The sequence below is a fragment of the Phoca vitulina genome, unplaced genomic scaffold, assembly GCF_004348235.1.
Source record: "Phoca vitulina isolate PV1807 unplaced genomic scaffold, GSC_HSeal_1.0 scaffold2, whole genome shotgun sequence".
In the NCBI taxonomy this organism is placed as follows: Eukaryota; Metazoa; Chordata; class Mammalia; order Carnivora; family Phocidae; genus Phoca; species Phoca vitulina.
In genome coordinates this window covers 99,991,138-100,004,600 of record NW_022589705.1, presented here as the reverse complement: position 1 = coordinate 100,004,600, position 13,463 = coordinate 99,991,138, and the positions used below count along the sequence as shown (strand labels likewise).

The 13,463-nt window shown below is 61.6% G+C and overlaps 1 protein-coding gene across 3 annotated transcripts; it reads left to right on the top strand.

Annotated features, from left to right (window-relative positions):
• Nucleotides 1–2,710: 2,710 nt before the first annotated feature.
• GABRD (gamma-aminobutyric acid type A receptor subunit delta) lies at nt 2,711–12,436 on the top strand. 3 transcript variants are annotated; one of them, XM_032395366.1, is made up of 9 exons: nt 2,711–2,900; nt 7,475–7,587; nt 7,877–7,944; nt 8,028–8,248; nt 9,302–9,384; nt 9,934–10,071; nt 10,755–10,910; nt 11,151–11,362; nt 11,677–12,436. In XM_032395366.1, exons 1-9 carry the CDS (start codon nt 2,833–2,835, stop codon nt 11,974–11,976), a joined length of 1,359 nt encoding a protein of 452 aa, XP_032251257.1. In that variant the 5' UTR covers nt 2,711–2,832; the 3' UTR covers nt 11,977–12,436. The 3 variants fall into 3 exon arrangements, with proteins under 3 accessions (XP_032251257.1, XP_032251253.1, XP_032251265.1); XM_032395362.1 differs by having other exon boundaries at nt 11,148–11,362; XM_032395374.1 differs by lacking the exon at nt 2,711–2,900 and adding an exon at nt 7,137–7,264 and having other exon boundaries at nt 11,148–11,362.
• Nucleotides 12,437–13,463: the final 1,027 nt, after the last annotated feature.

Sequence of the window (13,463 nt, the reverse complement as noted above, 5' to 3'; positions counted from 1 at the left end):
GCCATGGACGAGTTAAGTCGTCGTAAGGGGACCAAATGCCTTAGGTTCGAAATTTGAGTTTCTTTCTCATCCTCATTCCCCTGGTCTGGTACCGGGCCTCCTGTTCCGTGCTCTTAGTGGTACCAAGAAAGGGGCTAGGGTTGTCCCGCTGTCTAGACAAAGAGCACAGATCTCATCTGAGACAGAGAGCCTTCCACTGCAGAGACCCTTCTTCTTAGGGATTTTGAAAGTCTCACCGAAGTCCTGCTTGAAGGGTGGGTTCTCCCTCTCCCCTCAAAAAGTAACAGGCGTGGGATTAGCATGGGGAACAACCTATGATGTTTTCCAGAGAAGGGAGGTGGCTTGCCCCAAACCTCTGAGTGGGGGAGCATTTCCCAGATCCTCAAAGGGAGGGGAGAAGTGGGCCGGTCCCGTTTCACAGGCGCGGATGCTCCTGTATCCTGGGGCTCGCTCCAGCTCAGCCGGCGGCCAGCCACCCAGAACCAAGGGCCTGGTTTCCTGACCTCTGCTGGGGCCACCCAGAATCGGCTCTCTCTGTTCTGGGGCAGCTGGAGCTTGTCTGAACGGGGCCAAAGATGAAAAAAGGGACACTGCCTGGTTATGTCCAGAAGTGGCCACAAACTAATTTGAAAAACTTGAAGAAGGAATAATGAAAACTCCATTCTTCAGATCCAGACAAACCCATTAGGGACAATATAGACCTGAAATGGAGCTTGCAGATTCTGGGGAACAAAGTAAAGCATCTCGACTGAAGGTCATGGAACATCCTGGTTATCCCGGCAGAAAACGTCGCCAGGTGCGCGGATTGCAGGTCGGCTGTGTGAGCAGGTGACTTCTTTACCTCTTTGTCTCTTCGTGGTTTTTGAAATGGTGCTTGCCTCCAGGGCTTGAGGAAGAAGAGGGAGGTTGATGCCACCAAATAACCAGAGCTATGGCTAAGATACCTGTCCAGAATCCTTCTGCAGTGAAAGTTTAAGGTTAATTTTATGCCTCAGGTAATAAGAGGCAAGTGAAGAAAATAGCAGCAGACTCTGGTTTGCCCTGAACTAATTGAGTCAAGTGATTCGAGGTCAACGCTATTTCTCAGAGGCTGTCAGCACCTGGACCTTCTCAAATATTCAAAGGAGAGTGACAGTGAGCACAGCATGGCTGCCTGGACCAGCACAGAGATCAGAGCTTGGGACTGAAAGACGGAAGCTCCAGAGCAGTAACGGGGCTGCTGACCATGCTCGTTTTGCTGGCTTTTGGAGACTCTGAGCCCGTGTATTTTCCTATATTTATTAAGCACCCATTATATGCTAGAGGCTTAGACATGAGGGACACTGAAGAAGCAGGCAGGCAAGACCCCTGTTCTAGCGGGGAATGATAACAATCCTGGTGGACACTCACGGCTCTCACTCTGTGCAAGGACAGGCTCAGGGCACTTGTTGAAGGATTAACTCCTCACTCTCCCAAAAACGTGTGCAGAAGGACCCACAGGAAAGAGGCCCTGAGGCCCTGAGACTTGTCCAGAGCACATGCACATACACGCAGTGTGGGAACACGCTGAGATCAGTGCTTCCATACCCAAAGGGGGCTGGGAGGACCCTCCAGAGGAGGCATTTACACTGACATCTGCCTGGCTTTCTTAGCACCCATTCCTGGCTTTAAGAAAGAAAGCTGGGAGCCAGCCCCATTCTTGGATACTTGGCATTCAAGATTGGGTTGGAAATTCCCAGCAGCAAAGCCCTTTCTAGCTGCCCCTGCTCTAGCCAACGTCTGCAGTCTTATAAGGGGGCTTAACCCACTCCAGAACAAGCTGGTCCATTTTTAGGTGTTTTCATGAGAATTCACTTTCTGTTGTCAGCTGATATCAAGTCCAGAAGTGAATAAATGAGACCAAACAAGGATAAAAGTGTTTTGAGGGAAACTGCGCAGAACTTTATATTGAAAAGAATTAAAATAGAAAATGCTCAGGGCCTTGACATCCTTAGATCTTCGTGGGGGTGCGGAGCATGGATGTCACCGTTGTTACAGCCCAGCCATCCGCAGTGCCCTTCAAAGGGGTGTGGACAGGTGTGACAAAGCCTGATCAGGCCAGACGGAGACGTCACTGCATCCCGTCACCAGGACCGCGGCCGGTGGAGCAGCGCCATGGCCCACCGCCCTCCTCTCTACCAGGCGGGCCTTCCGAGGGTGGGCAGAGCTGCTCTGCCCGGTGATCGCTCAGGCTCTGGCTCTGCTCTGCCGTAGGTGCGAGGGGTTTGGAAGGAGCTGCTGGGGGGTGGGGGGTCTCTCTCCCAGGAGCGGGTGAACGCGAGCCCCCTCCCCGCGCCGCGCTCCTCAACTGCCTAAACCAGGTGCCCGGGACCTGTGACCCCCACAAACAGCCCCGGGGACGAGGTCGCGGCGCCCGTCGGTCTGCAGGCGCCCGGCCGGGCAGAGGGAGGCGGCGTCCAGGCGGGTCGTGGGCCTGGGTCACCTCGCCGGCAGCAGTGCTGCGGTGGGGGAGAGCCGGACCCCGGAGGGGGGCGCGGCTAGGCGCGGCGGGAGCTGGAGGCGGGGCGCTGCTGCGTGGTTCGGGGGCGGGGAGGAATCCGCGCGGCTCCGGAGTGCTGCGGGGCTCGGCGGCAGGTGGGGGCGGACGGGCGGGGCGGCTGGGGGGGCGGCCCGGTTCGGGGCGGGGCGGGCTCCGGGTTCCGCGCTCCGTCCGCCCTCGCGCCCGCGCTGCGCGCCCTCCCGCTCCCGCCCAGCCTGTGCCGCTGCCGCGGCCGCCGGAGAAGCAACTTCTCGAGCGCCCGCGCCCGGCGGGACCTCGGCGCCGCCCCCGGTCCAGCGCTGAGCGCCGAGGCCATGGACTCGCTGGCCGGGCTGCTGCCCCCGCTCCTGCTTCTCTGCGCGCAGCAGCACCGCGGCGCCAGGTAAGCGAGCCGGCGTCCGCGTGCTCCCAGGGTCGCCCTCGGTGGGGAGTACCCTCGGTCTTCATCCCCACCCCCACCCCCGTCTACCCCCATCCCCCGTCTTCATCTCTCCCGCCGACTCCCGTCTTCATCCCCCCCGTCCACCCCCATCTTCCCGCTAGGACTCCCCCCCCAGCCCGTCTCCCCCGCGGGCGCTTCTCTCCAGACTCACCGCGCTGCTGCCCTTGGGGCGCGGGCCGCGGCCACCCCAGCTCCTGCCGCCCCGGGTGCTGTCCGCCGTCCCGGTGCTGAACCGGCGCCGCTCGGCTGGACGAGGGCCTGGGAGACGCTCCCAATTCTCCCGGGTTCCCCGGGTTCGCTGGGGTCCTCGGCCCCAGAGGCACTTGGCCGGTCCCTGGCTGCCTGGTGCCCTTCCAGGCGCGGGCCGAGCGCTCAGCTCGGCACGAGCGGCAGGCAGGCAGGCAGGAAGGAGCGATCCTGAGGACACGGGGGAGGAGGCTGCTCCTTTTCCCATGGGAGCAGAGCTACACAGACGAGCTTCCGCCGCAGCTAGCAGGGCTGGGGTGGACAAGATAAGGGTTGTGTGTGGTCGTCAGAAAGTTGGGGCCCAGGACGCTGTGGAATCTCCTTTCAGGGGCCGTTTCAAATGGAATCCACTGAACTCCAGAGTATGCAGGTGGGAAGGAGCCTGGGGCCTCTGGTGGGGGGTGGGGGGCGAGTAGGGGTGGGAGGTGAGGAAGTGAGGGGGTGGGGGACTGCAACGACAACTCAGGATTTCTAACTGTTGGGGGAGGGGAGGAAGGAAGAGGTTAAGAAGAAGGGTGCCCCTGGGCTGTGGCTTCCTCCCTTTGGCTTCAGGGACCAGTAGGGTCCCTGCTGGCTTGTCTCTTCTCTGGGGACTGAAAATGGGCCCCAGGTAGCCCGGCATCTCATGCACTTATCCTGGCCACCTTCCACGGGAGATGTGAAGGACCTTTTTGAAGATCACCTTGGTACAAGGGCTGCAGAAAACCAGAACAAGGACAGCCTTCCTTCCCCGCCCCCCAGCATTCCAGACTTCTGGACCCTTGGAAACTGGAAAATGTTGAACATCAGCCTGTGTTTGGGCTGTAGGCACTCAGGCAGCACATACCAGGGACGTGGGGGAGATGTGGTCAGACTTTCCTTGGTGGTGGTTGGGGGGCAGAACCAGGAAGCTCTGGGTCTGGCCACAGTGTGGCCATTGTGCCCAAGACCACAAGCAGCGTTGATGCGACCCCTGTGCTCGGGAGGGCTTTGTTCTTTTATCGAGCTCCATGGCCCCTTTCCCTCTTCTTACTTCAAGGTAACAGGAAGGGCAAAGCACTGAGGCGTGGCCATGGACGTATGTGCTAGAGGCCTGGGATCAGCTGTGGGCCCAGCACAGCCACGTAGCTGTGATTCTGAAGTCCCAGCTGCTCTGAACCCCAAAGTCTTAGCCCAAGTTTGACACCAAAGCTCATTTGGTGGCAAAGCCTGTTCTGCTCTTACATGAGTCTCATTCATCCTACTTTTGGGGCCTACTTAAACTTTCCTGCTGGGAAATTCTCCAGACACCACCCCGCACCCCAAGTCCATATGTGCATTATATTGCCTTTCTAAAAGCAGAAACATTCTGCACTCTGACCCACATCTGGCTTGGGGTTTGGGTAATGGATGTGTCTCTTTGCCCATGCAGGGAGGCTGGCAGGCTGCGGCCCCGGCCGGGAGGAAAGCCTCTGGGCTTTGTGGGCCTTGGTGGGCGACCTTCAGACAGCGCCGTGCTGTCAGTCTGGGGCTTCCTCTCCCACCAGCTTCTGTTTCCCTCCACGCTACAAGCCAGGGGGACAGCACCCTCCCTTCCCTCGGTCCTGGTCCTCACCCCGGAGTGGTGTGGGAGGACCGGACGTGCCGGCTCTGGCCGCCGCTGCTCAGGTCAGATCCTGGGCTTGCTGGTGGGAAGGTGTCGGTGGGAGAAGAAGGAAAGTGCTGTCCTGCGTCGGCGGGTGGGGCCAAAGCTGTGCCTTCCCTGAGCCCGAAGACCCACTCGTGCGGTGGGTGCCTGAGCTTGCCGGTCGCAGCCCCCTTGGCTGGCCCCCTCTGGGTTGCTGGCACCTCCCCCTCCCTGGGGAAGCTCTCTCTGTAGCTCCCGCCTTGCCGGCTCACCATGCGACTGTCGCCGTGTTCCTCTTCCCCCTGGTAACCGAGGTGCCAGTGCCGCTGTCGGGGACCGTGGGCTTGCGTGTGCACGGTGGAAGGATCCTCGGAGGGAAGAGGACCCCGCTGCCTTGCTCAGCGAAACCCACCTTTCCTGTCTCCAGGGGCACAGACAAGTGACAGGGTGGGCTTGTTTCTCAAGGGGTCAGTCGAGGGAGGGAGGCCCGGTAGTGCCCGACAGCTAGGTGCCAGCCACAAGTGTTTTCATGGTGCCTGCTTCATCCCAGGAGTCTGGGCATGTGTCTCCGAGCTGCTCTGTCTGTCTACACGACAGGAGCCCCTGCCCTAGGCCATCGTTGGGCCCAAGGCCATCAGATGAAGCAGAACCTCTCTCCCAAGGTGCTGGTCAGAGTCCCCACAAGCTTACCCCATGCTGAGCACCCCCCACATGGAATGTGGACCCCGTTCCCCCCTTTAGCTGCCCACCTGAACCATGGGAGGAAAGCAAGGCCCTCCACGACCCAGGCTGGCATGCAGGGCATCCTCCTTGGATGGCCCTTGACATCTCTTCACAGCTGGAAAAACAAGCAGCCCCTGTCCTAGGTGAGAAGTGAGATGGGGCCGGGAGCCTGTCCCCTCCGCACCCCCTTAGGGTTGGCAAAGGCTGAGAAGTCCACTGGCATCCTTCCAGTTCAAGGCGAGCTTCATGACCAGGGGCTTCCCCACCGTCTTGACTTCGTGCCTGTGAGTGCGCATGGGACCCAGCCGAGGAAAGATGCGCCTGCCTGGGCCACCACCCTGAGGCCAGGTTTGGATGGTGTCTCCTGACAGCCTTGTTCCTGGCAGGCTAGCCGCTGCAGCAAGATGGCAGCTGGGCCAGTCCAAAAATAAAACCTAATACCAGTCCCTTTCCATCCGATCTTCAGGGTGACCTCCATTTGTGTTTTTAACTGGGCTTTACTTGGGGCCAGGATTTCGTTCAAGTCCTTCTCATACTTAGTTACCAAATCACCTGCCTTACCCCTGCCCTAGACCAGGTCATTGCCTAGAGGGACCAAGGCGGTCCTTCGGGATAGGTCAGGGTTTGTGAGTTTCCTTCGCTAAGGAGCTCTTGGTTCAAATTCGACCTTCTTCAAAGGGTCCGTATATGAAACAGAAGAGGGGTTGTCCCAGGCAAGCTCTCCCGGTGTTCAGCGTTATTACAGAGTAACACAAGGGTGCTGTTCTTGAACGCCCTCCTGAATGCCCTCCTCCCTTCCTGCCCGACTGTGGACGGGCCCTGCCCTCTGGCTGGGGGGCGGGGTGTGTGCGTTTCCTGGGGCTGCTCTAACAAGTGACCTCAAACTGGGGGGCTTAAGACCATAGACATTTATTTTTTCCCAGCTCTGGAGGCCGGAAGCCCGAGATCAAGCCTGAGGACAGGGCTGACTCCTTCTGGAGGGTTCTGAGGGAGGATCCATTCCTGTGGTTCTCTGCAGCTTCGGGCGCTGCCAGGGTCTGTGGCATCCCTTGCCTTGTGGCTGCATCTCTCCGATCTCTGCCTCTGTTGTAACACGGCCTTCTCCCTGTGTGTCTGCTTTCTCTTCTTATAAGGACACCACTCATTGGGTTTAGGGCCACCCTAATCAAGCACGATATCATCTTAACTAATTACAGCCCAATTTCTGAGGTTCTGGGTGGACATGAGTTTTGGGCGATGCTGTTTACCCCAGGACGGGTAAGCACAAGCAGGGGTGGGTAGCCTTTGGCAGTCTGGTGTGTACCGGCCGTACCCATACGATGAGGCCCTGCCAGGGACAAACACGACCTGCACGGGCTGCCAATGGGACTCGCTTGCAACCCTTGGCACGGGCCCCCGCTGCTCTGGGGTCAGGCTAAGCCTCAGAAGCACAGGACAATTTGGGGATCTCTGGGGCCAGGACTGGGCCTGCCTGGAAAGGGACAGAGAGCAGGAGGTCGGCTACAGTGTCCCCATGGGCCCTTCACCTTGCCCTGGGTCAGGGCACCTTGCCCTCACCCATCCCCCACTCTCCCCGGCCCTCAGCTTCCTGGTCACACATCTCTTCTCTCAAGTCACCTCCTGCAGGACACTTTACCCTCAGAGGCTGAAAGGGAGGCCGTGTGCCCTCGTCAGGGTCCTCTGAGGTTATTCATCGAGAGTCTCCAGGGGTGGGGACTCTGCCTGACGCAGCAGGCTCGCTCAAGGCCAGGTGGGCAGGAGGTAGTTGGGCAGAGAGGCTGGTGGGTGAGGCGGAAGAGTCCTGGGCCCTGCTCCTCCCTGGGGCTCCCTGGTTTTGGCAGGAGTTACTGGGATTGGCCAGGTCCAGCCTGGAGGGGCTCTCACAGTGGCTCAGGCCCAGCAGGGGACCTAGGCTCCATCCCTGGCACCCAGACTGTGACCAGTGGGCCTTTGTTTCCAGAGCAATGAACGATATTGGGGACTATGTCGGCTCCAACCTGGAGATATCCTGGCTTCCCAACCTGGATGGCTTGATGGAGGGCTATGCTCGCAACTTCCGGCCTGGCATTGGAGGTGAGGGCGGCCGGTGGGGGCACGGGTGGACCCCTGCATCCCGCTGGGTGTCTGAGCCTTGCTGGCTCTGGGATGGCTCCCCTGAGGGGTGCATCTGTGGTCCCCAAGCGGTGAGTCAGGCTTCGACAGCTAGCCCCATCAGGGAGACAGCTAGGAAGATGAATCTTCTCAGCATCTCATTGCAGACGCTCACTGCCACGGTCCTCCCTGCAAGACCCTGGCTGAGCCGAGTCCTGCCTGGCTGGGCTTTCGCTGGGTGGAGAGCCTGGCCTCAGCGCCTCCCTTGCAGGGCCCCCGGTGAATGTGGCCCTTGCCATCGAGGTAGCCAGCATTGACCACATCTCGGAGGTGAACATGGTAGGTGCCAGCCAGCCTCCGCTGCGCCCCTGCCCAGCCCCCAGGGCAGGAGCAGGGCTGACGGCCGGCCCCCGGCCCCACAGGAGTACACCATGAGCGTGTTCCTGCACCAGAGCTGGACGGACAGCAGGCTGGCCTACAACCACACCAACGAGACTCTGGGCCTGGACAGCCGCTTCGTGGACAAGCTGTGGCTCCCAGACACCTTCATTGTGAACGCCAAGTCCGCCTGGTTCCACGACGTGACTGTGGAGAACAAGCTCATCCGGCTACAGCCCGACGGGGTGATCCTGTACAGCACCCGGTGAGCCCGGGACCGGCCCCGCCAGGAGCTCTGCTGGGGGCTGGCGGGCCGTCGGCGGCCCCCGGCCTCCGGCACCGCTTCACACACAGCCGCTGCGCAGGTGGCCGCTGGAGGCCCGCAGGTGCAGCTCTTCGGCCGAGGCGGTGCCTTCCTGTTTCTTACGCGGGGGTGAAATTCACATAACACAAAATTCACCATTTCAACGCGAATGATTCAGTGGCATTTAGCAGATTTGCAGTGTTGTGCAAACATCACCTCTATCTGATTCCAGAACGGCTCATTCCCCGAAAAGGAGACCCCGGGCCCATGAGCACTCACCCCCCCCTCCCCCCGCGGGCCCCGACTCGCTTTCTGCCCCTTCTGCACACTTCGTGTCCGTTTGTGTCTGCCTTCCTTCCTTTAGCGGTGTTTCTGGGGTTACCCGTTGTGAGGTTTGTCAGGATTTTGTCCCTTCTGTGGCTGAGTGGCATTCCGTGGCCTGGTGTCCCCTCATGCACTCACGAGCTCTGGGCGGCTGCCACGTGCCGGCCATCGTGGGTTGTGCTGCCGTGCGCGTGCATGTACACGCATTTGTTGAACACGAGCTTCTGACGTGTGCCTTTTGAAAACAGCATTAGCTGCCAACACTTTAAAAACCGGGGGATTTATATTCTACATTCTTCTGGCAAGTCAGAACATCTGGCAGCCCGGCCCGCGGGCATGCCCAGAGGCTGTCCTTTAGCGCAGGTCAGGTGCTCAGCCGGCAGTTCCCTTCTAAGCCCCCATCGTAGCCACACAGTCGAGCATTTTGAAGGACGAGGAAAGTGAACGAAGCCCAGCTGCGATTCCTGAAGAAAGACCCACAAGTATCTGTCCACGGACCGTAGCTTTCCGTTCTCCCCCCGATGCCAGCACCTTGCCGACAGAGCCCGAGAGGCCGCCGGGCCGCCCTCGCTGGAGGTGGCCCCTCTGGGTGGGGGGCTGGGGCGTCTGTGCCTGTGGGGGCAGGAGGACCACAGCATGTCGGGCGCCAGCCTCGCTCCCAGAGACCTCACCAGCATGTTGTCTGGGCAGAATCACCTCCACGGTGGCCTGCGACATGGACCTGGCCAAGTACCCCATGGACGAGCAGGAGTGTATGCTGCACCTGGAGAGTTGTGAGTGCCCTTCCGGGGGCCGGGACAGGGTGGGGCTCCGCTCGGGGCAGGCGGTGCTTGCGTCTCCGGTGGCTCTGCTGGGGGAACACAGGGGGCTCACACTGTCGGGGAGCTTTGCAGCTGGCCTGGCTCGGGGACCGGGAGGCAACTGGGACAGGCCCCGTGCAGTCAGAGGCCTGGGCTGAAGAGAAGGAAGAGAGAGCTGGAAGCCCTGACCAGCCCGGCCCTCTTCCCAGGGGTCAGTGCCTTGCCCGGGACAGATGGGTGGGGAGCCCAGACGAGGCACGTATTTGTGTCATTCGGCCAGTGTGACAGCCCCTGTGGGTCACCTGCAGATGGTGACCTGCCCTTTGTCTAGCTCTTCTGGCCCTGTCCTCCTGCCTGGGGTGCTGGGCATGGCCGCAGGCCTTCTTGCTCCTGGCTGGGTCTTCCCGTGCTGTCCCCTGTCTCTGCCGTATCAGGCTCCCCATGTGGACGGGGTGCTCCTGCTGGGGGCTTCCAGGGGCTGGGGGACACCAGGCTCTGCTGCCCACCGGGGCTCTCCTGCAGATGGCTACTCATCTGAGGACATCGTTTACTACTGGTCTGAGAACCAGGAGCAGATCCACGGGCTGAACAAGCTGCAGCTGGCTCAGTTCACCATCACCAGCTACCACTTCGCCACAGAGCTGATGAACTTCAAATCTGGTAATGCAGCTTCTCGCGGCCTCTTCCTATGAGCCTGGCTTGTGGTTTTCTGGCACTTTTAACTAAGCTGTTAGTCGACTCTGAGGACCCCCTGAGGAGGCAGCTGGAAAGCCACGGATGGGCACAGGCTGCACCGGACCCGGGGACTCAGGACGCCACAGTGCGGACGTGGGTCAGGCTTTCTCTGCCTCATTGCTCCGTCCTTTGCTGCTTCCTGGAGGCCAGCAGCGCTTGGGGTTTGGGGAACACGAGGGGCGAGGGCGCCAGGGGCCACGCCTCCTGGGGCTGCCTTGTCTCCTGCCCACTCCTGCCCCTTCCCAGCTCCTACCGTGTGGTCACTGGTACCAGCGAGCCCCGCTGGCTCTTTCCTTTAGCTTGACTGTGCACCGAGGAGGGCCAGGAGAGGTGAGCCGGCCACACGGCGGGGAGAGTCCCCTGGGCCAGTGCAGCACTGGAACCTGTCTCCTCTCCTTCCTCTGGGTGGCCCTGCAGAGAGCCAGCCTCTCTCCCGGGACAAGACCCAGGGCAGGGGAGACCCCTGGCCCATCAGGGTGTGTGGGGGAGGTGACGAAGGCAGGGGTCTGGGGTTCGCGGTGGCCCCCAGTGCCTGCCAAGCCTTCCACTCTACCCGAGTGCCGTCGCGTGTGGGGGTCAGGTCCCAACCAGGAGCGTTTCCCCGGCAGCCGGTCAGTTCCCTCGGCTCAGCCTGCATTTCCACCTGCGGAGGAACCGGGGCGTCTACATCATCCAGTCCTACATGCCCTCCATCCTCCTGGTCGCCATGTCCTGGGTCTCCTTCTGGATCAGCCAGGCAGCAGTGCCGGCCAGGGTGTCTCTAGGTACGGGGCCCTGACCGTTCCTCGGAGGGAGCTGGCGGAAGGGCGGGAGCCCAGAAGTAGGACCCAACCCTGCTAGCCACAAGCTCGGGTCTTGCCCCCCAGCCCCTTGCTCCCAGCTGTCCTGGGTCAGTGGCCAGCCGGGCCGGGCCAGGCCAGAGGAGCCTGACCTGCCCCTGGGCCAGGGGTAGGGGTGCGGGAGATGACAGGGGCCCCAGCAATGTCACCGCCCCTTCCCAGCAGGTATTACCACGGTGCTGACCATGACCACGCTGATGGTCAGCGCCCGCTCATCCCTCCCACGGGCCTCGGCCATCAAGGCGCTGGATGTGTACTTCTGGATCTGCTACGTCTTTGTGTTTGCCGCGTTGGTGGAGTATGCCTTCGCCCACTTCAGTGCTGACTACCGGAAGAAGCAGAAGGCCAAGGTCAAGGTCAAGGAGCAGAAAGCAGAGGTGAGGCTGAGCCTGCCGGCTCTCTGGTGTTCAGGATCAAGGACAGCCTCCCCCACCCCTCCTGGTGCCCCCAAGCCCCACTCCCTCCACCCCCAACGCAGAGGGGCAGCAGCGCTGGGGCCACTTTTCCTGGGACCCACTCAGGACCCTCTGCCCACTGCTCTGGGGAGGTCGCCTGCAGCCCCCGGCGCACGAGAGCAGGCCCAGACTCTGGCCCGTCCTGCTGCTGGACGTGGGCCCAGGTTGGGGGACCTGAGGGGGGGAGCCTGCCCTCGGCTCAGCCGTGTCTCCTACTGCCCCCCCGCACCGTGCAGATGGATGTGAAGAACGCCATCGTGCTCTTCTCCCTGTCGGCTGCTGGGGCCACCCAGGAGCTGGCCGTGTCCCGCCGGCACTGCCGCAGGCCTGGGAACCTCATGGGCTCCTACAGGTGTGTGGACATGGAGATGGGAGAGGCCAGGAAGCAGGGGGGGGCCCGCGCGGGGGGCCAAGGAGGCCTCCGCGCGCTTTTCAAGCCCATTGACGCAGACACCGTGGACATGTACGCCCGCGTGGTGTTCCCTGCGGCCTTCGTGGCCGTCAACGTCCTCTACTGGGCGGCCTACGCCATGTGAGGCTGGAGGTGGGGCTTCGCCTGCCCCGGAGCCCCCAGCCCCTGGGAGAGAGGCTCTTGGGTTGATGTGCCTGCTCTGCCTGTTTCGAAGGGGGCCCGACAACAGGCCGCATAAAACAAGAGGAAAACGCTGGCCTCCCTAAGTACCCCAGGCTCTGTCCCTACCATCACCTGGAAGACCACCCTGGGGCTCTCCCGTGCACCTCTCCTGCAGACCCCCGGCCCGGCTCCTCCTGGGCGGCAGAGCCAGCCTGACCCGCGGCTGAGCCAGGCAGTCTCAGGGCCCTTGAGGAACTCTGCATTCGATTCAGAAAACAATCCTGACTAGGCATGTACTCTGTGGGCTTGGGACCAGGTCGTGGGAGGCGGGGCGTGGGCGGTGCTACCTCCTTGGTGAGATGGTGGAGAACGGCGTCCGTGGGCCGTGGGTCCCAGCATGAAATAAAACAAAGCCTTCGGCTGCTGGCTGTGTTCTCTGTCTCTGAGGCTGAGCTCGGCTGCAACCTTGCTGACTAGAGAGTTGTCCTCGAGCTGTGGGCTCCCTGGGCTCAGGACAGAGGGGTCTGGAGCTGTCTCACAGGCGAGCCATGTGGCCACGTCCTTGGGCATCGGTGGGAGGGGCGGAGGTGCAGGGACCTGGAGCTCGAGGAGTCACACCCCACCTTGGTCTCTTGGTCCCACGGCCAGGGTACCACAATGCTGTCTTCTTGGACGTGGTGATGGGCGAAGGGAGGCCGCTGAGTCCCCACAAATACCACTCAGCCCCTTCTCATCTCTGCGGCCACCACAGACGTGGGGTGACAAGGCTGCAGCAGGGTGACGGGGGTTGTTGGTCACCGGAGATCTGAATAAGGGGGTCCGGATTTTCCACGGCACCAAAGCAGAGCAAGTTATCACACTCAGAGGCAACCGGAGCCGGCAGTGAGAGAAGCTGTGGTCGCTGCAGAGTCCGGACAGCCGGCTCCCGTGGCCAAGGTCAGCCATGGGCATGCTGTGCTGTGGTCAAGGTGGCAGCCAGGCAACTGCCCAGCTGGCCCCGTGGTGCCCCTCCTGGTGGCCCCCCCCCAAGCCACCTCAAGGGGAGCATGATGGTGACTTTGCATGAATCAGACTCTGTGAATCAGGTGGCCCTGCCTTCTGCCTCCAGCCACACAACCTGCCCAGGGGTCTGCAGTGTCTCGAGGCCGTGGGGACAGGAGGCTAGAGGATGCTTACTCCCAAAGGGCTTAGCTGGCAGAGTGACCACCGAGTGTCCAGCACAGCCCTGCAGGGGAGCTGCTTCCCAGAAGACTCGGCCACGTCAAGGGTAAAGGAGGGCACCCGCCCTTCCGCGCAAACCACAGCCCAGGCTTATCACCCCTCCCCCTCCACTCCCCTCCCCTCCCCCTCCAGCTCCTCCTCCCCTCCACTCCTCCTCCCCCTCCCTTCCAGCTCCTCCTTCCCTCCCCTACCCCTCCCCTCCCCTCCCCCTCCTCCTCCCCCTCCCCC

Coding starts and splice junctions, on each gene's coding strand:
- GABRD (XM_032395362.1), top strand. CDS start 2,833: ATGGACTCGCTGGCCGGGCTGCTGCCCCCGCTCCTGCTTCTCTGCGCG. Junction 2,901..7,474: donor CAGCAGCACCGCGGCGCCAG/GTAAGCGAGCCG, acceptor CTTTGTTTCCAG/AGCAATGAACGATATTGGGG. Junction 7,588..7,876: donor CTTCCGGCCTGGCATTGGAG/GTGAGGGCGGCC, acceptor CCTCCCTTGCAG/GGCCCCCGGTGAATGTGGCC.